The 25,597-nt window shown below is 51.6% G+C and overlaps 1 protein-coding gene across 1 annotated transcript in view; it reads left to right on the top strand.

Moving 5' to 3' along the window:
* Positions 1-25,265, top strand: part of AFAP1 (actin filament associated protein 1) — a 146,610-nt gene extending 121,345 nt beyond the window's left edge. Inside the window, exons 12-17 of the mRNA XM_060011881.1 lie at positions 4,877-4,994; positions 11,031-11,148; positions 16,009-16,173; positions 18,606-18,796; positions 21,813-21,977; positions 24,870-25,265. Coding sequence (XP_059867864.1) covers positions 4,877-4,994; positions 11,031-11,148; positions 16,009-16,173; positions 18,606-18,796; positions 21,813-21,977; positions 24,870-24,896 — 784 coding nt within the window. The 3' untranslated portion in view covers positions 24,897-25,265. The remainder of the gene's footprint in view (positions 1-4,876; positions 4,995-11,030; positions 11,149-16,008; positions 16,174-18,605; positions 18,797-21,812; positions 21,978-24,869) is intronic.
* Positions 25,266-25,597: the final 332 nt, after the last annotated feature.

Genomic DNA, 25,597 nt, shown 5'->3' with positions numbered 1-25,597 from the left:
CTGATCCTTGGTATAAAGCGGTGCCCGTGGGATTGCGAGGGGACGCCCTGGGCTGGAGGAAGGAAATCGGGTTCTGGTCCTGCTGCAGTAGTTACTAAATGGAAAGTCTGGGCAAGTCATTCCTAAGCTGTTAGTGTTGCAGCTTCCTTGTGTAGAAAACAGAGAGTTTAGGCGACATGATGTCTGAAACTTCTAGCTGCCATAGCTCTGATCCCTTGATTCCCCCTTCTGTTTCCTTCATCTTTAGAGAGTCTGGATTGGGGCTGAGGAGAGGCAGATTGAAACAGAGCAGGTGATGGAGTTACCTAATCAGCAGGTGATGATAAGCGTTCTGTCAACTTCCTACCCTTTGAGTAGGAAGAAGATAAACTCAAATGTTTATGCTGTCATTTGCCTGTTTAATAAGAACAGCGCCATCTAGTTTTTCCACCCAAGTGGTGTTTATGGGAGATTGGCACGTTCTTCCTTTGTATCTTGAATGGGGTTGTAGAATGAATGTTTATTTAATGATTGCCTGGGACATTCTGGGGCTGAGTAAAATGAAGATAACGTTTGCCCATATTAGGAATCAAGCCATCATGTTACACCCAATTAAGGTAAATAGCCTTGACAAAATGAATTAATCTTGTACGACTTTACTGGGAATTCTCCAGTAATGCTGGAGGACTTCTGAAGTACAAACTGCTTATTCTCGCTACTGTTCTTTTGTGTGAAAACCAGGGTGACATAGTCAAGTGCTGACCGTTCCTCCTCGTTATTTTTTCCATAATAACAATTCTATCTAATCAGCAAGGTGTAGGTAAATTACAGTGAACCTCCTAATCGTGCAGTAAATAAAGCACATTTAAAGTAGCTTTTTAAGAAACGTAATATCCTTAAGTCCACTTTCGCAAAATCTACCCATCTAGAGTGACATAAAAGAAAGGAGCTTATGGTTGTTGACCATACTATTTTGGACCTTATTAGTTTCCAAAAAGCCTCTGCTAAGTCCGCGTGTAACTTCAGCGATAATAAGCAAACTGATGACCACATCTAAGAGAAACCCTGACTAAAAATATTTCCCCTGTAGCACAGACGAGTGTGGAATATTCATCTAAACCAAATGTGGGAAGGTCACATTTTCGAGAAGGGAAGGTAGATTGCGATTCTGAAAACTGATTTATTAAAAGTATGCATGTAATGAGTTTGTGGCTGCAGGAGTCTTTGCTACCCCATTAAAACCTTTATAGGAAAAACCTTTATAGGAGATGTCACTTAGCAATAAAGTTTATTTTTATTTATTAGTTTTCTGCCAAACCTTCTGTAAAAATTGAGAGAAGAGATTTAACAAGGAAACAGTGTTCAAACTATAAAATATGGTAGCTTGCCAGTGTGTTAAATAATCTGAGGTTGAATTAATTTTTGCCTTTGTGTAAATTGTCAGCCAGTTAATGAATCTTCTCAGGGTTATTAGGGGAAATTTTTGTACATTGGATTACGTCTGAGGGAGAAAGGTCAATGGTATGTTTGGGGAAGAGGACAGTAAAAGAAATACTAGTAATGTAAAGTCTCCCAGAAAAAGTGGTCTATTTAAGAGTGTTAATAACGGTAAACATTTGAAACATGCTTTCCTGCGGCCTGTTTTTAAATGAGATGTATATAGATGATACGATGCAGGGCAAATATTCTGAAAGTTTCTTCTGGAACTCTTTTCAAGTCATGCTGGGTTGGAGCCCCATAAGAAAGCTGTGACAACATTGATGGTGATCAAAGCGGTAGATCAGTGTGGACACAGAGCGGAGAGCAGGCAGACTGACAGGAAACTTTCACCTTGAGTCACCCTCTCATCTGAATCCCTGGGAGGTTTTATTCTAAAATCTATTTCCTGAAAACATGACTGAACCTTGACGGTATTAACGCTAAGTGAAATAAGCCAGACACCAGAGGACGCATACTGGGTGATCCACTTAGGTGAGGTACCAGAGTGGGCGAATCCCCAGAGGCAGGAAGTGGGGTGCTGGGTGCCGGGTGCCAGCGCCGGCGGTGGGGAGACAGCGCTTCAGCTTTTGGGAAGATGACAGGTTTTGGAGGTGGGTGGTAGTGGTGGCTGTACAGCGTGTGACTGTACTTAGTGCCCCAGACCTGTACACTTAAAAGTGGTTAAGATGGTAGGGACCTCCCTGGTGGCCCAGTGGTTAAGACTCCGCGCTCCCAGTGCGGGGCGCTGGGGTTCGATCCCTGGTCGGGGAGCTAGATCCCACGTGCCGCAACTAAGACCCGGGGCAGCCCAATGAATAAATAAATACATAAATGAATAAAATATTTAAAGAAACGTTAAGATGGTGACACTTCTGTCATGTATATTGTACCTATACTTTTTTTTTTCCTTCTTCTGCCTTACGTTTTTGGTTTAACAAGTGGCATATGGTCTCTTATCTGATTTCCACTTTCCTATTTGTCTAACGATCGTATTTTAGGAAGAGTGCCAGGCCAGAAGGTGAGGGGCCTCTTACTCGGTCTTGGATCCACTCGCTGTTTCGGGCCCAGAGACTTGGTCTGGGGGCCCAGGTCCCTCTCTGTGAGATGAGGGGCAGCCTAGCTGGTGGCCGAGGTCTCTTCCAGCTGGGACAGGACATCCTGTGTGTCTGTGACCTCCCCTTATGTTCCGTGGGTCAGAAGCATCCTGCTGGTGTCTGTTCCAAGTGAGTGAGCATCTGTCCTGCCCCTTCATGGTCCATGCTCCTTCCTGGCATCTGTGTCCCAGTGTGGGTGCCAGGCTGGGCGCCAGAAACCAGAGACACAGACCAGGCAGGAGACAGTCCCTGGGCAGGGGGTCCGTCTGCCAGGACGTGGAACAGATCCAGGTATCAGTGCTCACGGGCAGTGGAGCGTCCTGGGACCACAGGCATGGGGAGGGCGTGGTCATCCCATGTCCTGCCTCTCACATGACCAAACCCTCACCCCCAAAATACCCTCAAACGGGATGTTTAAACCAGAAAACTTCAAATATGTATCTAAAAACAAGGAGAATCTTTTGTTCTTTCTTTTCTGTACATTTTCTTTTCCTAAATATATGTTGATATATATATATATATATATATATATATTTTTTTTTTTTTTTTGGCGATATGTGGGCCTCTCACTGCTGTGGCCTCTCCCATTGCGGAGCACAGGCTCTGGACGTGCAGGCTCAGCGGCCACGGATCACGGGCCCAGCCGCTCCGCGGGATGTAGAATCTTCCCGGACCGGGGCACGAACCCGCGTCCCCTGCATCAGCAGGCGGACTCTCAACCACTGCGCCACCAGGGAAGCCCTGATGTATTTTAAGTATAGAATAATGATATACATTTTTGTATCAGAAAAAAGCAGGAAGAGTTATTTTCTAAATTAAAGAGAATACCGTGTCCAGGGTGGGACTCGCCGTGCGTGCCGCGTTGTCCCAGCAGAGGGACACCTGAGCCGCCTTCCTGCAGCCAGGGCTGGGTGAGTGGAAACTGCAGCTTGAGCCTGGGGGCTGACCCTTCACAGCCCCTTCCTCTCATTCTCTTCAGAACCAGAAATCCCAGTGTAGTTTTGCTGCAAGACCTCTTGTCAGAGAGGCAGTTCTCACCTCCCCGCTTACTGCCTTCACTCTTTCTCATTTGCTCTCTTTTATTCATCTAGTTACCATAGAAATGTAAGATCCCAAGAAGAAGCAAAATTGGAAAAAAACCCAGAAAACTATTTTTTTCATTTCAGGCTGTCTTAGTTTTCCCAATTAGGAGAAACATGTTATCTGGGTTGTTTCTTCCCTAGGCATTGAGGGTTTTCGCTTACAACACCACGAGCAAACCATTCACACCTTCCTTCCTTCCTTCCTTCCTGTGTTCATTCATTCGTGCAGCTCGTACTTGCCAGGCACCTTTTGTGTGCCGGATGAACAGAACTGGCAAAGGCCGTGTCCTCCTGAAGCTCGTGTTCCAGTGAGGAAAGCAGACGGTAGACACACGACCGTGCAACGTGTTAGGTGGTGATTAGTGGTAGGAAGGAGCAGGGGACAGGACAGGGACGCAGAGGTGGGAGGCTGGGGTGATCGGGAAGTTCCCACCGAGACTGAAAGGAGGAGGGGTCTCAGAGAAGCACTGTGGGCAGAGGGGGTGCCCTTGGCCAGCGAGCGAGAGCTGCCAGGAGCCTGGGGTGAAGGCAGCGGACATGGCACTCGGAGCCTCCCAGGCCATGCAGCCCTGGATTGTTCTCGGAGCCGCCGGGGCTTTGAGCAGAGCCGTGACACGAGGGACGGAGGTGGCCACTGTCAGAGGCTCCCAGAAGTTCAGGGCCGTGCAGGGCAGAGGGGAAGGTGGGTGGTGACGCTGAACCAACACTGAGAACTCAAGAAATGCTGTGGGATAGACGTTCTAAAATGCCTATAGAACAGGTCCGTGGACTTTTCCTGAAAAAAGCCAGAGAGCAAATATTGATACTTCAGTTTTGCAGGCCAGATGGTCTCTGCCTTTGAGAATTAACAGGCTCATGAAAGAGGCATGTGAAAAAAAAAGCAGCCACAGACGATTCATCAACGAAGAGTCCAGGTGAAGAAAGGTGTTCCAGTAAATCTCTGGTGACAGAAGCAGGTTGCTAACACAAATGGGTTATTTGCCGAGTGCCGGGTGTGTGCAGGCCTTGCTCTGGGTACCCGGCAGGGTCATCATGGGTCCGGGCCGCAGTCCTCCGGGCAGGTGGTGTCCTGTCCTACAGGTGAGGAGTCTGCCCCACGGCTGTAGGAACACCCGGTTCTGCCTGGGTCCTGTGCTAACACTTCTGTACCCTGCGGCCTCGGACAGAGCCTGAGCATCCGTCAGAGCTCCTGGAAGCCTTGGTGATCAATCGGAGGGTTGTAACTCGTTTCCTCTCTTTCAGCTTCATGAACAGGCGTGTTCTGTCCACTAACCCGTATGTAGGGAGCACCGCCAACGGCTACGCACACCCCAGCGGGACGGCACTGCACTACGACGACGTCCCCTGCATCAGCGGCTCGGTGAGTGCGCCGCGTGCAGAGCGAGGTCAGCCGTGCGGGAAGGCGGGGGTCTGCGGATCTCTGTGACTTACACCCCTGCTTTCTGTCCAAACGAGAGAAAGCTTTCTTATGCTCTGAGGCAAGATGAAAACTCCACCCCATCTCTCTCCTTTTTGACACCCTGTTCATCTTAATCCGCATCTGAACACGCAGGTAATCGGGCACCAGCAGACAGTTTGTCATTCCTGTCAATGCCATTAAACACCGTCAGAAATCACCATCGGAAAGGAGACGCTGCAGAGTAATGACCTTACTGCCAGCTCCAGACACTGTCCTGCATCCTCTGGGTGGGGTGCGCTTGTAGCTGGGGCCCCCATCCGGTGGAGAAGGGGAGCCTGGAGGAAGGAGCGCGTTCAAGTGCAGATTACCATCAAAGGGGCTCATGTTAGGACTTGGGTGTCGGGGCGCGGGCACACATTGAAATCCTGTCCCAGCTGCAAAGCCCATGGGATGGCATCCCCTCTGAGTCCGGGGTGGTCTGGGGTGACTGGGACATGGGTCCTGTCCCACAGCAAGAACACGTTAGGCCCAGTTGGTCTCCTCCTTGCCCCTCCCCGTTCCCACCGCCACCTTCGCCTCGGGGTCTGCAGGGCTGGAGGGGCTCTGGTACCCACTGTGGCCGTAGCCGTCCACCCTGCAGAGAGTCTTGTGGGAGCCACACACTCGGGGAAAGCCCGCGGTGGCCCGACAGGAGCAGGTCCCAGTCCAGTCTCTGCGCCCTGCGTCCTGGTCGCTGTGCCCTTTCCAAGAGCGCCCGGCTCTCGGCCTCTGCTTGCTGGTCTCGGTGGAACCTGCCCTCATCGTAGACCCGACCGCCACCTCATCCTCGTGGGACCGTCTGCTCCTCTGAGCCTTGATCTCACCGCCAGCTTTTTTGGAAAGATAAAACACGCCAACCTGTCTCTGACTCTTCCTGCCCGAAGGCCCGCTCGTGTACCTTTCCCCAGAGGGGTTTCTCCCCGGGCACGTGGTTTAGAGAAACCGTGGACCTACACAGACGCTGGTCTAGTTCCCCCATCCCTTCATTCCTGTGAATACTACACAGGTTCAGGCACCCCCAGGAATGAGCTTTCTTTAGGTCATGCGCAGCTTAAGCTGGTTTAGAAATGAAAAGCTGCCCTTCTCCAAGGCTCTGCATTTAGGAATCGTTTCTGCGTGTCCATCGCTGGGCGGACGACGTAGGTGATTAAGACAGAGCGTCCAGGGCGCAGCGCCTGTGGCTCACTTGCTTGTTAAGGGCTTCCTTGACGTTCAGGCCTCTCTTTAAACTGTTGTTCTACTTGCTGGGCTCTGTGACCGGGCCCTTTGTTTTGCGAGAGCCTGCACTTCTCAGTTTTATGAGGTTCATACATTTGAGCCAATACCTGACATTTTAGCAATGTTTCAGCTTCAGTAATTCTTACCCATGCATTGTTCCCCCCGAGGCCCAGATGAAAGTGAATCTCCAAAAAAGGATCCTCTGACGGGCGCACACACACTTTTAATCTAGAAGTTCTCTGGTGTTTGTTTTCTAAGTCTTCCATGTGACTTAATCCTTTGGTATTTTAGGAAAATGATGGTCTGGTCTAGACCATTTTAATAACCCTGGACAAATATATGCTAGGTTGTCATTATGAAACTCACATCCACGTTTATCTACACGTACCATTATTTTTAGGTTGTAGATGGGTCCCCAGCATCACAAAAATAGACACACTGAAGTGATTGCAAAGGAATAAAAAACACTCTTACTATGAAATTTTAAACCTTTTCTATTTTCATAACAAAAGGCTGTAATTACATCCTGGCAGAAAGGAACTCAGCAAGAAGGATATAAAAATAGAGTAAGATAAGTATAGTATATGCATTAATATTTTCTCTTTTTTAAAAAAAATGAAAGCAATTCCTTTAAAACTTAAAAGAATCTGGCTGTGGTTGTAAGTTTCGGTTTTAATTTATACTTTAATGTCCATGTTCTAAGGTGGCTTGTAGCTATTTTAATCCTTTGTAAAAAGGTTTTCCACCGAAGTAATGCCATTCTATCATTTATAGTTTGAAACATCCTGTTTTCTATGACTATTCGATTTCTTTCTTTTAAGAGCCTGTGTCTTTGGTTACTGCACTTTCTTCAGGCATAACCAAGTGTGGAACAGGGGTGACGCTGACAGTCACCCACAGAACTTAAATCCCCGATGCCCGCATAGCAGGCTTGGAAGGGTCCAGAGGCGTTCTGGCATCGAGCCCCTCATCCTATCCTGGAGGAGCCGGAGGTTCAGACCCCGAGCAGTGTGTAGTTACGAGCACAGCTCCACTCCAGCTCTCCCTCTTAGAGCTGTGGGACCTCTCTGCCTCAGTTTCCCCCTACTTCATAAGATTGCTATGAGAATTATGTGAGTCATTTTTACTGTGAAATAAGATAAGGTGCTTTGGGGACTTCCCTGGCGGTCCAGTGGTTGAGAATCCACCTTCCAATACAGGGGATGCGGGTTTGATCCCTGGTCGGGGAACTAAGGTCCCACGTGCCACGGGGCAACTAAGCCCGCGCGCTGCAACTACTGAGCCCACACCTCACAACTAGAGAGCCCGTGTGCCGCAACTAGAGAGAAGCCTACGCGCCTCAATGAAAAGCCTGCGTGCCACAACTGAGACCCAACGCAGCCAAAAAAATAATAATAGTAATAAAATACGGATAATAATATCTGTCAGTATTTAAAAAAAAAAAAGGTAAAGTGCTTTGCTGGGATCTTAACGTGTTTTCTCAGTAGGATCAGAGCCCCCGGTCTCCAGACAGACCCCAGTCCAGCATTCCTTTCGTCACATCACATTGCTTCAGCTTTCTGGGTCAGGAGGACTTCCGAAATCCAGTTCTTTAAAGAAATGTCAAATATATATATATATTTTTTGCCTGCTTTAACAAACAAAACAAAAAAAATTATCATAAGCCAATGGCCCTGGGAACGATTTAAGGAAAAAAGAATCCTTCAGTCCCCAAAGGTAGAAAAGTTCTTCTGAATCAGTCCACCTAGTTGAGTGTGTGTGTTTTATTGGGGGTACGTGCACGTTTTTGGGGGGTGCTTGCTAATAACATCTCAATGTGCTTTGCTTCCTGTGGCCGAGGTTCTAACGACTAGCTGTGTGTGTTGCAGTGGGGACCCGACGGTGGCTTTCCCGCTCCCCGTGGCCGAGGCCTGGGAGAAGAGGCGCTCTATGATAACGCGGTCCTGTACGATAACTTGCCGTCTCCGAAAATCTTTGCTCGGTACCCTCCTGCTGACAGGAAGGCCGCTAGGCCATCTCCTGACAAGCTGTCCTGTAACCACTACAAACACCCTGCCTCTTCTGGCCCGCCGGCCTCCCCGTCTGTCACTAACACCTCTTCTCTGGGGAGGGCATCTCTCGGGCTCAGCTCACAGGTACAGCATCTCATTCTGTCTTCTAGAATCGCCTTAAGTCACTGTCCTCCCTCAGGGCTTTGCAGTGAGAGTCTGTTCACCAGCTTGTGGGCAGTGAACCCCATCAAGGGTAAAGCGCAGTTTTTTCCCTCAACTAGAATAGAATCTGCAAATACACAACGTTTGGCCACCCAGGAACGGATTAAATACAGTAAGTCCCCTACATACGAACCTTCAAGTTGTGAACTTTTCAAAGATGCGAACATGCCCCTGTATGCCAGCTGTTGTACTGGGCTACTGTACTTTTCAAGGTACTGTACTGTAAGATGAAAAATGCGTTCTTTATTTTTTGTGTTTGTTTCTTATGTGTTATTTGTGTGATTATAAACCTATTATATAAACCTGTACAAGTATTACTAACCTATTGTATAAACCTATACAAGTATTGTAAACCTATTACAGTACAGTATTTTTAGCCGATTGTGTTAGTTGCGTACCCAGGCTAACTTTACAAACAAATTGGACTTCCGAACGCGCTCTTGGGACAGAACTCATCGTATGTAGGGGACTTACTGCACACCTAACCAGCTCACGGTTTACGTTCTGTATTTCTTTGCCTGTGCCTGGCTCTCTTTCCATTCTTGGGAAGTTCCCCAGTGAATTTTGTGAATTACGGCAATTAAAGGCAAAGATGTTAAAGAGGACAGGGACAGTGGGACAGTAAACGTTTTCAGAAGATTTTTGAGCTGCAAGTTCCTTTCCTGTGTTTCCATAACACGTAAGTGAGGAATGGTGGGCTTCACGCGACAACTGCTTTTCGATCTTTAAACATTCAATAGGATGATTCCGAGAACTACAGTATTTTCCCATAATGTGCTCCCTAAAAGTGTACTCCCTAAAACCAAGTCGATAGTAAGGATTTTGGATTATAATTGAATGGTCAGTAACCTTGATATTGAACTGTTGTCCACCTCACACCTCGTACTGGTGGCAAAAACGGTAACATTTCAGTGTAAATATAATTTTGTGTTTTCATGCATGTCAACCTAAGATTTTCTTATGCTTTGAGTAAAGAGCTAAGCGCCACATGGAAGAATATTCTACAAACATAAAGCAGAGGGGCACATTTTTAGTTATTTTCTTTTCCTTCCATTTTTGGAGTAATCTTAAGAAAATGATGAATGCCAAGTAAGATTCTCGAATTTCAGAGAATTATAGGAGTTCTTCGAAACCAATTCATTTCATCAAAGTCACGTGAGAAGATTTTTGTTTGTTTGTTATTTATAACAACTGTTAGAGATTCTCATTCACTGAATCTGAGGGGCCCAGGCCGATGTATGGTCAGACATGGGAGCCATTGGCTTCTAGTTTTTTTGAGTATTTACTAAAAAGTCTGGTAGGTCATGTGCTTCCCCCACTAAGTGAATGTGTCTCTGGCGATGTATTTATCTGTCTTTTTATTGGTATTAGAGTTCCCTTGGGTAAAAATTATGGGACAAAATATACTGTCTTGTACATTTGGATTGTCCCAGATGAGTTTGGAATCAGTCATTCGATACGTGGTTCATGTATGTTTGTATTTTGTTCATTTTTATTTTAAGTAGGAAACACATTTGCAAGGCGTTTACCTTTAGCTGTCGTGTCCTCATTTGGCCGTTTGAACGGGGGCCCTACTGTTTAATGGCGAGAGCTCACACTCCCTACACACCTACCGTATGCGTGCTGTAGGTGTGTGTGCTGTGTCAGTTAACCTGCTGAGGAACCGTGTGGGAGACATCAGTATCTTTATATTTTTAAATGAGCCCACGGAGGCTCAGAAGACGTTAATGATGTCACAGCGTCTCCTATGACGGAGCGGGAACTTGAAGCTTCCAACACCCAGGCCCACCACAGTAAGCAACGTGGTGCGGCAGAGAGGCTCAGGCTTGGACGTGTACAGTCAGCCCTTGCCGTTCGGCTGGACTTAGGACCCAGCCAAGGTACACGTGCATCACTTAAGCAAAATGCACCATGGGCCGGCTGCAGCCACCAAAGAAGTGAGGGGTGTGTTGAATTTTTTTAAAAACCCTGTGGTTAAAGTGTAGTTCCTGCTGTTTCTGTATTTTGCCTCTTTCGCTTCCTTGTTCAGACCCCGTCAGTGAATCAACAGGTAGTTATTTATCCAATTAGGACATCAGTATAGAAACCCTGGAAGTTGAACTCTTAAGTGCACGGTCATGCTACTTCCCCGAAGAGCGTTCCACCGAAATTAAAGCTGTTTATCTTTGGAAACACAGACTTTTAGTAAATGTCAACCAAATGCTCTCAGATACCCACCATCTGTGCCAGTGTCTTGGTCGGCGTGTGTGACCTCCTAGTCGAAATAGGTGACTTTTGGTGCGTTCCAGCTGAAGAAATCCTAGTGTACCTCGTTTGTTTTGAACCTCGGTGCTAGAACCTTCTTAGCTGCTCTGGGAAAGTCACAGCAGTGCAGCGTTGGGAAACCAGATTGGTTTTCTACTACCCACATTTTTTTCTGCCTGTGCTACGTTCTACTTGAAGAGCTAGGGACTGAAACAATTTACTGCAAAAACCCCAAGGTTTTTGTCTGTTTGTTTTTAATTCTCTCATTTGTTTATTTCAACAGTTGAAGGGTAAAAAGCCGCCCCCCGTGGCATCCAACGGGGTTACAGGAAAAGGCAAGGCTCTGAGCAGTCAGCAAAAAAAAGCTGATTCAGCGGCTGGCGTGAAGCGAACGCCTTCAAGTAAGTTGATCCTTCGATTTCCCACGTTCTACCTTTGGGTGCAGTGTGCAGAGTTGGGGCCGTCTAGCCACCTTCCCCCCTCACCTGACCAGGTGGAGAACGCCAGGTTGGGGACCAGCTGGAGAGGTGGCACCATTTGCATCTGCATCCCTCCTCGTTTGCTGGATGGAGGAATGACCACGATCTTTAACCCAGCTTTTATTTTATAACTGTTGCATATACAAGGAAAGACAAAGCTGGCTTAACTGTGGAGCTGGCAGCTTGCGGGCGCGGCTGGCAGTGCTGCTGTGAGTGGCCCTGGACGGTGGGTCGGGACACCTCGGCTTGTGTCCCTGATCTGCTGAGTGAGTGAGTGACTTGGGTTGAGTCGCATAGACTCTCTGAAGCCAGCCTCTGCGTGTTAGAGGTGTAGACAGGTGGCTGAAATAGTTGGGGTAACGCGTGTACCTCAGAGCGCGGGAGACTGTCAGGGTCTGTAAGGAATTCTTGTCCCAGCTGTGATTTCTCTCCTCCCGTGTCGTTCTCCTGGCCACTTGATCAGGGCGGTGCCGTAATCTACCCCATTGGGCAGATGTAGACATAAGCTCAGAGAGATGGCGTGGCTTCCCCGAGGCCTCACCGCTGGCAAATGACAGAACCAGCGTGAGGACCAGGTTTTCAGGTTCCAGACCTGGCGGGGGCTGGACCGGGCAGGGGAGCGGCGAGACTCCAGCGAAAGGCAGCCCGTCAGCGCGCTCAGCTTCCTTCCCGATGTGCACATACATGACGCTGGGGGTACTGTTAGCGCATATGTTTGCATTTGCTTCAGCCCTGGCTGTGTGGGGTGGATTCCTCTTCAGCCAGCCAGCCCGGCAGTGTCTGTTCATTCCAGCCCTCTGCTTGCTGAGGGGACAGCAAAGATAAGACAGAGCAGCGGCCGGGTCCCCCACGCAGACGCAGGCTACGGGCCTCCGCACAGACTCTTCCCAGGCTCAGAAGCTCCTCAGCGGGTGTGGGCCTGTCGGGGACGGTTTCCAGGAGAGGAAGATGGGAGTTAGCCTCCAGCCGAGTTTGATGTGAACACCTGGGAAGCTGTGTCAACACTTTCTGAACGTGGTTCAGCGTACCTGGTGGACCAGGCTCCCTCCAGGTAGTAACCCTACACCAGGTGACAGGTCACCTAACTGCTGAGCTCCCTGTGTGCACGGCGATTGGATTTCAGAGTCAGCACACAGGGCTGGTGAGAGGTGGCTGTGTCCTTAGCCTCACGCATGGACGAGCCCCGGGGCTCCTGCTTCTGCCCCGAGGAAGCCTGTGCTTTCTTTTTTTTTTTACATTTTTATTGGAGTATAAGTTCTTTACAGTGGTGTGTTAGTTTCTGCTGTATAACAAAGTGAATCAGCTATACGTATACATATGTCCCCATATCTCTTCCCTCTTGCATCTCCCTCCCTCCCACCCTCCCTATCCGACCCCTCTAGGTGGTCACAAAGCACCGAGCTGATCTCCCTGTGCTCTGTGGCTGCTTCCCACTAGCCATCTATTTTACGTTTGGTAGTGTATATATGTCCATGCCACTCTCTCACTTCGTCCCAGCTTACCCTTCTCCCTCCCCATATCCTCAAGTCCATTCTCTAGTAGGTCTGTGTCTTTATTCCCGTCTTGCCCCTAGGTTCTTCATGACCTTCTTTTTGTTTTTTTCTTAGATTCCATATATATGTGTTAGCACACGGTATTTGTTTTTCTCTTTCTGACTTACTTCACTCTGTATGACAGACTCTAGGTCCATCCACCTCACTACAAATAACTCAATTTCGTTTATTTTTATGGCTGAGTAATATTCCATTGTATCTATGTGCCACATCTTCTTTATCCATTCATCTGTCGATGGACACTTAGGTTGCTTCCATGTCCTGGCTATTGTAAATAGAGCTGCAGTGAACATTGTGGTACATGACTCTCTTTGAATTATGGTTTTCTCAGGGTATATGCCCAGTAGTGGGATTGCTGGGTCATATGGTAGTTATGTTTTTAGTTTTTTAAGGAACCTCCATACTGTTCTCCACAGTGGCTATATCAATTCACATTCCCACCAACAGTGCAAGAGGGTTCCCTTTTCTCCACACCCTCTCCAGCATTTATCTTTTGTAGATTTTTTGATGATGGCCATTCTGACTGGTGTGAGGTGACACCTCACTGTAGTTTTGATCTGCATTTCTCTAATGATTAGTGATGTTGGGCATTCTTTCATGTGTTTGTTGGCATCTGTATATCTTCTTTGGAGAAATGTCTATTTAGGTCTTCTGCCCATTTTTGTATTTGGTTGGTTGTTTTTTTTGATATTGAGCTGCATGAGCTGCTTGTAAATTTTGGAGATTAATCCTTTGTCAGTTGCTTCGTTTGCAAATATTTTCTCGCATCCTGATGGTTGTCTTTTGGTCTTGCTTTCTTGACACAGCTCACCTGCGCTTCCCTTCTCCTCGGACACACATTCAAGCAGCCAGTTGGGCCAAACCCTCCTCCTCATCCGTTTACTGTGCTGCTTTTTTCACCTTGTTTTTCTGGCAAATCTCATTTCGCTCGTGCAGTTGGGTGTATTTCTATTCACTTAAAATTTGAGTGTTGTCCACCTGGGGAGGGGCAGGTGGGGGGAGTAACGTGTCTGAAAAGCTCTCTTATGTGAGACCTGAACCGCAGGAGATCTCTGTCTGCATAACATCCCCCTCTCTCTCAGCACCTGTGCTTATTTTATTTCTTAGATGATGCATCCTGTATTTTATGAGGGCTTCTGTAGGGAATTTTTATTAACTTTGGTGACGTCCGATGACGAAAAAAGGGAAAAATCACTGTGCTCTGGGTTTTCTGCTGAGTTCAGGCAGTTGCATTATAGCCTGGACGGGGTTTATTGCATGGGGACCAAATGATGTGGAAGGTGGTAAGTGATTGCATACAGGTTTGTCGGGGAGACATCTTAGATCAGAAGTGCGTGGACAGAGTTTGGACTGTGCTCTGTTTATAGAACATGTGGTTACCCAAGCCACTAAGAGCACTGCTTTTGTTTCAAGTTGTTGATTTGGTCACCCTCCTGCTGCGATCCTTTTAATATCATTCTGTGTGTGGGGTTGGTTGGTTTTTAGAGAGGGGAAGATGGAGTGGGGAGTGATGACCTTGTACCTACCTTCATAAATGCAGTTTCCATGCAGTCACGATGGTTTGCGTTGTAAGAATCGGCGAATTCGGTGTTTAGGACAGGTGCTAGAAATCGTTAGAAGTGGCTCACCAATGTCTGGCGGAGTGGACAGGGTTCCGGGGGCTCCGTTATCACTGCAGGGGATGAGAGCTGCCAGGGAGTGTCCACCACGGCCCGGGAACCACATGATTCTGTTAGGTGGGTTTTAGTACATGTACCGAATTTTTTTTTTAACCCCACAAGTTAGGCCTTAGCACTTCTGCTTTATAGAGGGTGAAGCTGAGCCTTTGGGGGATTAATTGCTTGTCCACAATCATGGTCTCTTCCCTGGTCAACTGCCTTTATTATAAACCATTACACCGCCCTCCATGGCTTCTCCCTAGAAGTCGTTTCTAGTCTAATAAGGGAGTCAGACATGCAAATAAACCAGCATGGTATATACCATGGAATGTGAGCTCACAGGTGCAGGAGGTGCGGGAGGCCTTGGGTCGTCATCAGGTTTGAGCCGTTCGCTGTCAGAGGCCGTTGGGAGGCCACAGAAGCTGCAGAATCGTGAGCCCTTATTGCTATTGAAAGGCCAGAATAATTTGAGGACAAGAGCATTGGGTCGGATTTTAACGCACTATTAACTAGTAGTGTTACGTTGGCCAAGTCTCTAAATTTTCCTTAAGGCTGGTTTCCTCTTCATTCATTTATCCACTCACTTTATTTAATGAGCATTTGCATAGTGCCCATTCTGTGCTTGCTCAGAGTTCTGTGTAAGTGTTACTTTAATCCTCATAACAACCCTGTGAAGTACCTGCTCTTATTACCCCATTGCACAGATGAGGAAACTGAGACACGGAGAGATGAAGTGCCTTGTTGAAGGTCACACAGCTCAAGTGGCAAGCTGGGGTTCCCACCTGGGCGGTCGGGCTCCAGACACGGCTCTGGGTGCCCCTCCATTTTCTGATTTGCTCAGTCACTCACTCAGCGGATGTTTATTGTGTGCTCCGTCCATGCCAGGTACCCGCCCCACTGGAGGTGGGGATAGCGCCGTCAGGTCAGCAAAAGAGTTGGACGGCACAGTTGTAAGGATCAGACGTGACAGTGTAATGGAAGTGTTTTGAAAACTACAGAGAACTACACACATCAAGAGATTATTTCTGATGTTGGTAGACCCTCTCTTTTCAGATTACAGAATGTTTTGTTCACTCTCGACCTTGCTGAAGATTATATGTTGCATGCCCCAAAGGGAGGCATTAAAGGAATTTCCTAACATTCTATTTTCCTTTCAAAAATTTGTTTCAAAGGGGCAGTGGTTGAGAGTCCACCTGCCGATGCAGGGGACACGGGTTCGTGCCCCGGTCCGGGAAGATCCCACGTGCCGCGGAGCGGCTGGGCCCGTGAGCCATGGCCGCTGAGCCTGCGCGTCCGGAGCCTGTGCTCCACAACGGGAGAGGCCACAACAGTGAGAGGCCTGCGTACCGCAAAAAAAAAAAAAAAAAATTTGTTTCAAAGAATATTGGATAATCTGAAATGGTCACTTTTCTGTTTGGTTCAAACCTGTCCTGCTGTCTTTCTTGTTGAATTAGCAAAGTGACTAGCTTTGAGTTTATTTCACTGAGTAGGCTGATTAAACAGGCTTTATGAATTACCCTGTCATCTACTTGGTTAAACCTAATTTCCTGTTGATGCTTTTTCTTTTCAAGATGCTGACCAGTACAAATATGGCAAGAACAGGGTGGAAGCGGATGCCAAGCGGCTGCAGGTCAAAGAGGAGGAGCTGCTGAAGAGGCGGGAAGGCCTGCGGGACAGGCTGGCCCAGCTGCGGAAGGAGAGGAAGGGCCTGCGGGCCGCCATCGAAGTGAACACCGGTACGAGGGGCCTGCTTCTGCTGGCGCCAGAGCCTAGGCTTATCCTCTTGCGCCCTCGGGCTCTGAACCTCGCGAGGCTCTCCTCTTAGTAAGACCGTGTCGTTCCATGCAGTGCTTCCTGCAGTTCGGAAGCCTTGGTGGTAAGCCCAGGGCAGGTGCCACAATGTGGAATAATGGACCAGGCAGCAGGAGGCCGGGCCTGGACCTCAGCTCGCTGGCTGAGGCTGGGTAGGTGCCGGGGAGCTGTCCCAGCCTTGGGGGCTGACGGCAGAGCTCGTTGGGAGCACGAGCCTCCGGGCGCAGGAGTTACGTCACTGTGTGTGAGGGGCGGTGTCTCAGCAGGAGGACGGGTCACACTCAGAAGCCCAGCTGAGAGGTCTGTGCGTGGGTTGAAGGAGCCCTCCGTTCCCTGAGGAGGGACTGGTGAGGGCCAGACCGTGCTGGATTCGTGGAAGGGACCCGGGGACGGGGGACAACCCCAGAGAGGAAAGAAGAGGGAGACGCGGGTGAGGACCACAGCCGTGTCTCTGGATCAGCCCGTCTGTCCTCCTTGGCAGGAGCTGGCCGTGTGGTTCCTGGCTCCGGCGCTGGGGCTGCTGAAATGTATGTCTCCTCAGCTCAAGACTGAGTTGGATCCTGGGGCAAGGCCAACTCTCTAGGTTTCAGTTTCCGGCCTAGGGGGGTAAGGAGGAGGAATGTAGAGACCAGGATGATCCCGAGAGGAAGAACCTGCTTTCCAGCGGCTTCTGTGCTGGAGGAGTTGGCGTGTTACAGCAGTTAGGTGTCAGGTTCAGCCTTTCCTGACTTCGTGCCTATATGGTTTTTAAGAAAGAAAGTGCTTTCAGAGTTTAAAGAACGCGAGGCTGGGTGTGGGCTGAGCCTGTTCGAGACAGCCTGTAGGAGGGCCAGGAGGTGGCATCTCCCATGAGGCCCCGCCCCCGGGGGATCAGAGGCTCCGTCAGAGAACTGGACGGGAGCCTCCAGGTCAGCAGGACAGGAGGAGAATTTCTTCCCACCGTTGTTTCCAGTTTGTAGGACAATGAAGATGCAGAAAGATGAGATCAGCTTTGGGCCTTGAAAAAGAGATTGTCATATGCTACCAGGTGGTCGGCCAGGGCCGTGCTCATAAGTCAGTTAACCCTTGGGATCGCTTTCCTTATCTGTCCGGTGGGCAAATTGCCGGCCTTCCTGTGCCACTGTCACACATTTCCAATAAGACGAGTAAAGCGAATGTGCTCTGGAGATGCAAGCTCTGCTGTATTCTGACCATAGGGCCAAGTAAGATGGCTCAGAGTAGACCAACATATGCGGACTTTCCAAGTCAGTGGCACCTTTGGAAGCCACCTAGGCCAAGTTCCTCATTTTAAAATGAGTGTATTCATATATACAATGGAATATTACTCAGCCATAAAAAAGAAATGAAACTGAGTTATCTGTAGTGAGGTGGATGGACCTAGAGACTGTCATACAGAGTGAAGTAAGTCAGAAGGAGAAAAACAAATACCGTATGCTAACACATATATATGGAATCTAAAAAAAAAAAAATGGTTCTGAAGAACCTAGGGGCAGGACAGGAATAAAGATGCAGATGTAGAGAATGGACTTGAGGACACGGGGAGGGGGAAGGGTAAGCTGGGACGACGTGAGAGAGTGGCATGGACATATACACACTACCAAATGTAAAACAGATAGCTAGTGGGAAGCAGCCGCATAACACAGGGAGATCAGCTCGGTGCTTTGTGACCACCTAGGGGGGTGGGATAGGGAGGGTGGGAGGGAGATGCAAGAGGGAGGGGATATGGGGACATGTGTAGATGTATAGTATGTAGCTGTGTAGCTGATTCACTATGTTATAAAGCAGAAACTAACACACCATTGTAAAGCAATTATACTCCAATAAAGATGTTAAAAAAATTTTTTTTTAATGAAATGAGGGGCTTCCCTGGTGGGGCAGTGGTCGAGAGTCCGCCTGCCGATGCAGGGGACACGGGTTCGTGCCCCGGTCCGGGAAGATCCCACATGCCGCGGAGCGGCTGCGCCCGTGAGCCATGGCCGCTGAGCCTGCGCGTCCGGAGCCTGTGCTCCGCAACGGGAGAGGCCACAACAGTGAGAGGCCCGCATACTGCAAAAAAAAAAAAAAAAAGTGAAATGAGTGTATTGGGCCCAGACCCCAAACTCCTGGTATTTGTGAGAGTCAAGGTCCCATGCTTCCTGGTCCGTATTCTTCCAGCTGCAGCAAAAGAGAACAGTTAGGAAGGGACCCTCCTCCTTTCAGGAAGAGCTGGATTTGAGTTTCGTGGGAAGGACCCTAGGCAGGGGAGCTCAGCCCCCAGATTGTGCGGAGCTCCTTTCAGGGGCACCGCATGTCCGTCCTCTGTTATCTTGAAACCTTTGCCTTCGGCTGGAGCAGTCTTGTTTCTCTGGGATTTCAGGCAGGAAGACCCAGGTGATCCTGGAAGAGAAGCTGAAGAAGCTGGAGGAGGAATGCAAGCAGAGGGAGACGGAGCGCGTCAACCTGGAACTGGAGCTGACAGAGGTCAAGGAGAGCCTCAAGAAAGCCCTGGCTGGCGGGGTCACCCTGGGGCTGGCCATCGAGCCCCGGCCGGGGACGTCGAGTCCACAGGTAACGCCTGCCGCTCCCCGGGAGAGAGATGGGGGTCGCTTCCTCAGGTCACTGCTCCTTCGTCGTCCCCAGCATCGGCACCGCAGAGACGCAGCTCCCATGTCCATTTCAAACACTCTTCTTGGCTGTGTTTTAAGTTCATGGACATGGAATTTTCGTTTGTCTTTCACTGACCTTGTTCAAAGGTGGTGGAAACACCGAGTCTCTCTTCTTTCCCCCCTTGTGCAAAATCTGAGTGTAGTGAGTACAGTTCTTCTGATCTCTTTGGAGCCGCGTCCTCATCTGATGCCAGTGCCTTAGACAGAAACCTTTGTTCAGTGTGGCAGAGTTTTACAACTTGTCTAGCATGTCTGTCCTGAGAATGATGCCAGGTGCTGGGGACACGGAAATGAGTGAAACCATCTGTAACCTCGGAATCTAACAGAACGAACGAATTAGACACGAATTAGCACCTCGAGTGATTTGCTGCCCACTGTCATTGGAGAACTTGCTCTTCTCCACGAGCCGTTCCGTTGAGTCAGACGTGATGGCTTCTGTTTTCCCCATGAGGAGCCAGAGGCTTTTGCCTAAGGGCACAGCCCGGGGCCAGCTCCTCCCGCGTCCTGGGGCTTGGGGGGGCCCACGGGCAAGGTTTCTGGGTTACGGGTGTGTGGCACCACTGAGGTCCTGTCACCCACCCTCACCGCCCCCCCAGGCAGTGGTCACCTCGTGCTCCATTGTCTGCAGAGACCATCTCCAAACTTCTCCAGTCGCCGGTCCCTCTCCAGCGACCGCCCCTCACTCTCAGAGGATCCCCCCTCCACCCCCAGACCTCTTGGCACAGCCAGCGGCAGATTGCGGGCTTCCACCCCCAAAACCCCGTCCTTTGGGGCACAGCACAGCAGGGAGCTGAGGAAAGCAGGCTCTGTGAGCAGAGGGGCCAGGGCTTGAGACGACGTCCCTTCCGCAGGCCTCGATTTTCCATCTGTGAGATGCGGATGGTGCTGTCGTCTCCTGCGTGGGCTCGTGTGTGCGAAAGCTCTGGGCACGGTGCCTGGCCTGCGAAAGTGTCCATCCGCTCGTGTGTTCACCAGCTCGTTGATACGTAGTCACTCATTCAACAAATTAGATACATGTGGCTGTGCCCCATCTGTGTGCCGGAAACGGTTCCAGGCGCAGCAGTGGACCTCGTGGATGAGAATCTCTCTTTCCGTGGAGCTCGTATTGTAGCAAGGGAGGACCACTAGGCCAGGGAAAGACACTCACATCAGGCACTGAAAGGTGCCGGGGGGAGCAGTCCAGCAGGGGCTTTTCAGCGTCCGGCCGAACCAGGGACCGAGGGTGTAATAAGGTGGCCGGTTCTACGCGAAGAGTGGTGGCAGGGCTGTGAGTGCTGGCCCATGCGGGGCAGGGGTCTGTCCCAGGGGCCCCCGGGGACCCGTGTCGGAGGCAGACTGGAGGCAGGAAAGCCTCTTGATCTCCCAGGAGGGGCCTGAGGATTCGCTGGCATCGCCGTCCTTGGTCCCATTGGATGGAGATGTGGCCCCAGATGCGCCCCTTGCTGACCCCTGAGGCATCTGCCACGCCCTCCTCCTGTATCTTCACCTCTCCCCCTCCTCGCTGCCTTCAAAGCATCGACAGTCTGTAGTGTGTCCCATCTTACAAAACAGCTTCTGCCCAGCCCCACGTCCCCTGCAGACGCTGTCCTGTGCCCAGGTGTCCACTCACCCACCTGCTGCGGTTCGGCTGCCCTGGAGCTGCCTCCCCTGACGTGACCTCCGCCCTCACCTCCCCAGGTCTGGACGTCTCCGGGCACCGCTCAGCGCTCTCTGTGTCTGGGGTGACCCTGCATTCTCCGGGGCTCTCTCTGCCCCCCCGAGGGTCTCCCCCTCGCCCCCTCTCGTCAGCTCTCCTTCCTTTTGCCCTGTGCTCTTGAGGGTACGGGCCTGGCTTGATAAAGCGCCTGCCGTCGGGCCACGAGGCCGCTGCTCCCTTCGCAGGGCCCCTCCTCGGACCTCGTGCCACGCTCTGCCTTCTCCCCACCCTGACCACTTCCTTGGGCCAGCAGCTCATTAGCTGTCCTAGGGGAGCGCCGTGGGCCGCCCTCCTCGGAGCCCAGCTTAGCCCCCCGAGGGTGGGCGGCGTGGTCCTCTCCTTCCCACCGGCCGCGGCACCCACAGCCCGGCCGGCGTGGCCTTTGGAGGCATTTCCAAGTGAGCGAGCACGTGCGGAAAGCTGGCTGCTGGGGACCCGCGGTCAGTCGCCCCCAGAGGGGTTCTAAGCAGCCCATTTGAATGACCATTAAGACACCGTTCTCCTCAAATGACGTTGCGTGTCACCTAACCGGTATTTAAGTCACACATTAACACAGCCAGAGCAGGGAGAGGTCAGTCTGCGGAGACCTCCTCTGGGGGGGGAAGTACAGCAGATTGTCGACTTTTTCCCCAAAGAGCAGCTTGTCATCTCACGTGGAGACTTGGCGACTGCAGATTCTCTTCGTTCCATCTTAAGTCTTGCTTTGACATGCGGAGACGTGCTGTAAACAGTCGGGAATCCTCGGTTGCTGCAGGGAGCCCCGCCCCGAGGCAGTGGATCCGGGAGCTTGTGCTCCCCCGTCCCGGTCACCGGTGGTTTCTGCCCCTGGTGCTCCCCCGTCCCGGTCACCGGTGGTTTCTGCCCCTGGTGCTCCCCCGTCCTGGTCACTGGTGGTTTCTGCCCCTGCTGCCGTAGCCTAGGAGCTCCCTGAAATCAGAAAGGGCTTTACAGGCCTTCACGGGAGAGGCCGCCCCCGCAGGGCCGGGAGAGCCCGCGCCGAGCGCGGGGCAAAGTGCCCTTCAGCGCCTCCGTCTCTCCAGCTGTAAGATGCATGTTTTAAGGGTGCTTTTAGAGCGGGGCTCTGTGAGGTGGTCCTATTACTGTTGTTACTGTTTTTGCCTATTTCCAGAACTTGTTTTATTCTTTAAGCCATTTTCCTAGGGGAAAATACTGATGACGTGGAAACCATACCTCACCCAACGTCTTCTCTTTCCATTAACAGTCTCCAGTTTTTAGGCACCGGACTCTGGAGAACTCGCCCATGTCCAGCTGTGAGACCAGTGATGCCGAGGGCCCAGTGCCTGTGAACAGTGCGGCCGTCCTGAGGAAGAGCCAGCCGGCCCCCGCCAGCTCCCCCTGCCGGGGACACGTGCTTCGGAAGGCCAAGGTGAGATCCTGCCCGACCTGCTTGTGGGGGGACGCCGGCACTGCCGGGGAGCGGGCATCCCGGGGCGGGTGGGGGACGCCGGCACTGCCGGGGAGCGGGCATCCCGGGGCGGGTGGGGACGCCGGCACTGCCGGGGAGCGGGCATCCCGGGGCGGGTGGGGACGCCGGCACTGCCGGGGAGCGGGCATCCCGGGGCGGGTGGGGGCGCCGGCACTGCCGGGGAGCGGGCATCCGGGGCGGGATGGCGAGGTGTGGTGGGGGCGCCCCAGCCTCAGGCTTTGCGGGCGGGGTGCAGGGGCTCAGCGTGGCCTCCTGTTCCAGTTCTGCAGCTTCTATACTAGATGCCATTTCATGAGTCTCTACCCAGTTTTTCCTAAAGTCAGACCCTCCTACAGGAATCCTCCTTTTCAAAGGCAAAAAAGGCCAGAACTCGTCTCTAGGCCTGGACCATCTGCTTTCAGGAAAACCAGCAGCATGGTTCTGTGTCCTGGCTTCTCCTGACCTGTTCTTTCATTGGTGACGTAGAGATTGGCCAGTGACCGCTGGGATCCTTTAAAAAATCAAAAGTCGAGGCAGACTCTTCTCCATACCCTCTGCTTCCCAGCCCCGCCGTAGCCTGTAGCCTGTACCCGAGGGGCCATTCTGTAGTACCTTCCAGTCTTCTGATGGGATTGGCCACTAACGAGTTTTGATGCTAAGCTTTAAAATCTCAGAGAATTTTTAAAAACTATAGTTTATCAAAGCAAACAGCTCCTGACGGCTTAACTGAAAGTGTGTGGTATGAAAAACTCCTGCTTGGTCCAGTCAGGCTAACGCATCCAGATGTGTTTAATTTGTTGTGATGAACGTGGAGGCCAGACGTCCTCCCCTCGCCGTCCCTGGGACCCTCTCTCGCTGTCATTGCCTCCGTGCTTTGGCAGCTTTGAACCCGTTCCAAACTGGCTAGAAACCTGTTGTTTTCTGACAACGGATGTGGTGTCAGATGTGAATGTGCGTGTTAACCTCTGGCTGCTGTGTCCACGGAGGGTCCCTGCTGATGGGGGTTAGAAACAGCATCCTGGAATACCTGTCTTCGTAGCGTGTGCGTTTGACTGAGCCTGTGCGTCGATAAATTCGGGGAAAAGAAGAATTACTGCGCATCATTTGTTCCTTTTCCTTGGCGTGCGTCCAGTGTTCTTCGTTTGCAGAGGAGTATGTTTTGCCTGAGAGATGTTTAGAATAGAGCTGTCCCATAAAGTCCCCCTAATTATTGGCAGAAGGGAAACGCAGTAAAAATAGTTCATTTATTTCTCTACTGTCAAAGAAATCAGTGTCCAGTTCTGTCAGTCCAGCCTCTGAAAGGGCTACATTTTCCATGCCTGCTCTCACTGTCCAGAGGCTCAGTACTCTGCACTTCCTGCCCCCTTTTCACAGTAAATATAAAACGTGTGGTTTTGGCCGGTTCAGATGCACAGCTGGCCGTTCAGACTGGACCACATCCTCCCTGAAGGCGTGGGATCGAGCAGGGGTTTCCCAGGATTCCTGAGAATAGTGGCAGGGGACCACGGCTGGAGGGTGGGGTGGTGGCCTGGCCTCTTGCCTCTGGGAGCGTCCGTGCACCTGTAGGTGCGTCCCACGCGTGGCCTCCTCTTGCACCCTGGCCTTTTTTCTGAGGACCTTTCTGAGTCTGGCGCGTTCTGGGCTCGGAAACCGCTACCCCAGGCTGTGTTCCTGGAATAATTTCCCATTCCCGAGGAGGGAAGCTCTGGAGTGTGAGAGAGCGCGCTCCTGAAACTCAGAGCGTTTCAAGTCACCTGTCACGGGGTTTCCCAGCCGAGAAGGGGGCTGAAGGGCCCCGACGTCCAGCTCCGGGCCCAGCATTCTCCCCGCAGCCTGGGAGCTCCGGGTGCCGAGGGACGTTCTGGGAGCCGGGGCGTGGTGGCTGCAGTGCTTTCAGAGCTGACACACGTGCCCCAGGTCCCGGCGTACCAGGGCTGGGCCATCCCGAGCAAGGGACACCCGCCTTCGTGCAGCCTTTTCAGTGAAGCACACGGCGGCCTTGGGTCCTCCCCGTGTCCCCCTGGCTGGGCGTGTCCGTGGAGCGCCCTGCTTGGTGGCCAGCGTGACCTGTGCTTGGTCACACGATCACACGCGTAATCGCGCGTGTGAGGCTTTGGCAGCGTGTGCAGGCACGTACACACGACTTCTCTCCAAGCCGGCGCCGCCCCAGAGGCTGGCGGCGGTGGAGGGAGGCTCCCTGCCGCCCGGAGCATCACCTTTGCGCAGAGCAGCTGAGCATCCTCTCTGGGGAGCCCGGAATTGAGGGTGGGGCAGTGGGAGAGGCCACGAGGCCGTCCACGCCTCTGTAGGACCAGCGCCTGCACGTGCTCACGAGGCGCAGGCGGCTCAGTTTTGGTTTTGTTCCTGCCACGTTGGCTGACGCCATGCTTTTAACCATTAATGAAGCAAGCTTGTAGTTCGATGCTAAAAAAAAAGGGGGAGAAATTCCTAATTTGATACAATGTGAGAAGGTGTGCAGTGTACTCACGGCCCAGTTAATGACCCCCTGGGGTTACAGTGGGAGTCAGGCGCTTGCATCAGACCAGCACTGCCGCGCTCGGTGCCCCAGGGCAGGCGGGAGAGCCCTGCTTGGCGCCTGGCCCCGTGTGGGGACCGCCACGCCACGCGCACGTTCTCTAGATGTGCCCAGAGTCCTTAGTGGGACTCAGGCCCATCTCGGTTTGGGCCGTGTGGTGATCCTCAGCCTGTTGCCGGGGAACCTCGGCGCTGTTTGCACGGCAGCTGAGCCCTCACCCTCTGGGGCACAGGTGTGGATGGGATGCAGCCTGACGTGTCCCAGCCCCGCATGTGCCCTTTTGATCTGTACACGCTTCCTCTTGCCTCGCTTGGCAGGAGTGGGAGCTGAAGAACGGGACATAGAGCTCGCGGATGCCCAGCTCGCACAGCGTCGTCCCATCGCGTGGCCGCAGGGAGCTGGCCCGGGCGCTCCAGCAGCAGGACTCGGGGTTTGCGGCCGGACCAGGACCCAGGACCTGGGTGCCAGGACCCGGGCCTGCCCGCTGTATCCTCTCTACTGTATAATGGTTCCCTTTAAAGAGATTTACTTGTAACACTTTGGCTTCCAACTTCATTTGTTTAAAGTCAGAAAAGGGCCGGAAGGTATTGTGAGAGCCTCCCCTGGCGGATGGAGAAACTGCATCTTCCCACCCAGGTAAACGATTGCTTTCACCAGTCTCAGCACTCCCAGCCCAGACTGAAGACGAACGGCCAGCAGGCCCTGGACGTGCTCCGTGCCCCCGGCGGGGGTGTGAGTGTGAGGCGTGGGCCTCGGGCTGCCCGCGCCTCGGCCAGGAGGATCCAGGGATGTCGCTGCAGCGTGAACAGCAGGAACTCGCACCCCGGGTCTCCGCCCCCCTCTCCCCACACGCCCGGCCCCCTCGTCACTAGGGGTAATGGCGCGGCAGAATTGTGCTGTGAAGCGTTTTTTACCTTTTTTTAAAAAATTTTCTGGACAGTTGCTTCTGTCGCCAGGATATGAAAAGCTGCCACGCTTCTTTAAACTTTAAAAACTTCTCTCTTTTTCTCCTGTGCCACGCTTACAGCTGCAAGGGTTTTTCAGA

The sequence above is a fragment of the Delphinus delphis genome, chromosome 5, assembly GCF_949987515.2.
Source record: "Delphinus delphis chromosome 5, mDelDel1.2, whole genome shotgun sequence".
In the NCBI taxonomy this organism is placed as follows: domain Eukaryota; kingdom Metazoa; phylum Chordata; class Mammalia; order Artiodactyla; family Delphinidae; genus Delphinus; species Delphinus delphis.
The sequence above is the reverse complement of the archived record's forward strand: the minus strand, read 5'-3'. Positions and strand labels throughout refer to the sequence as shown.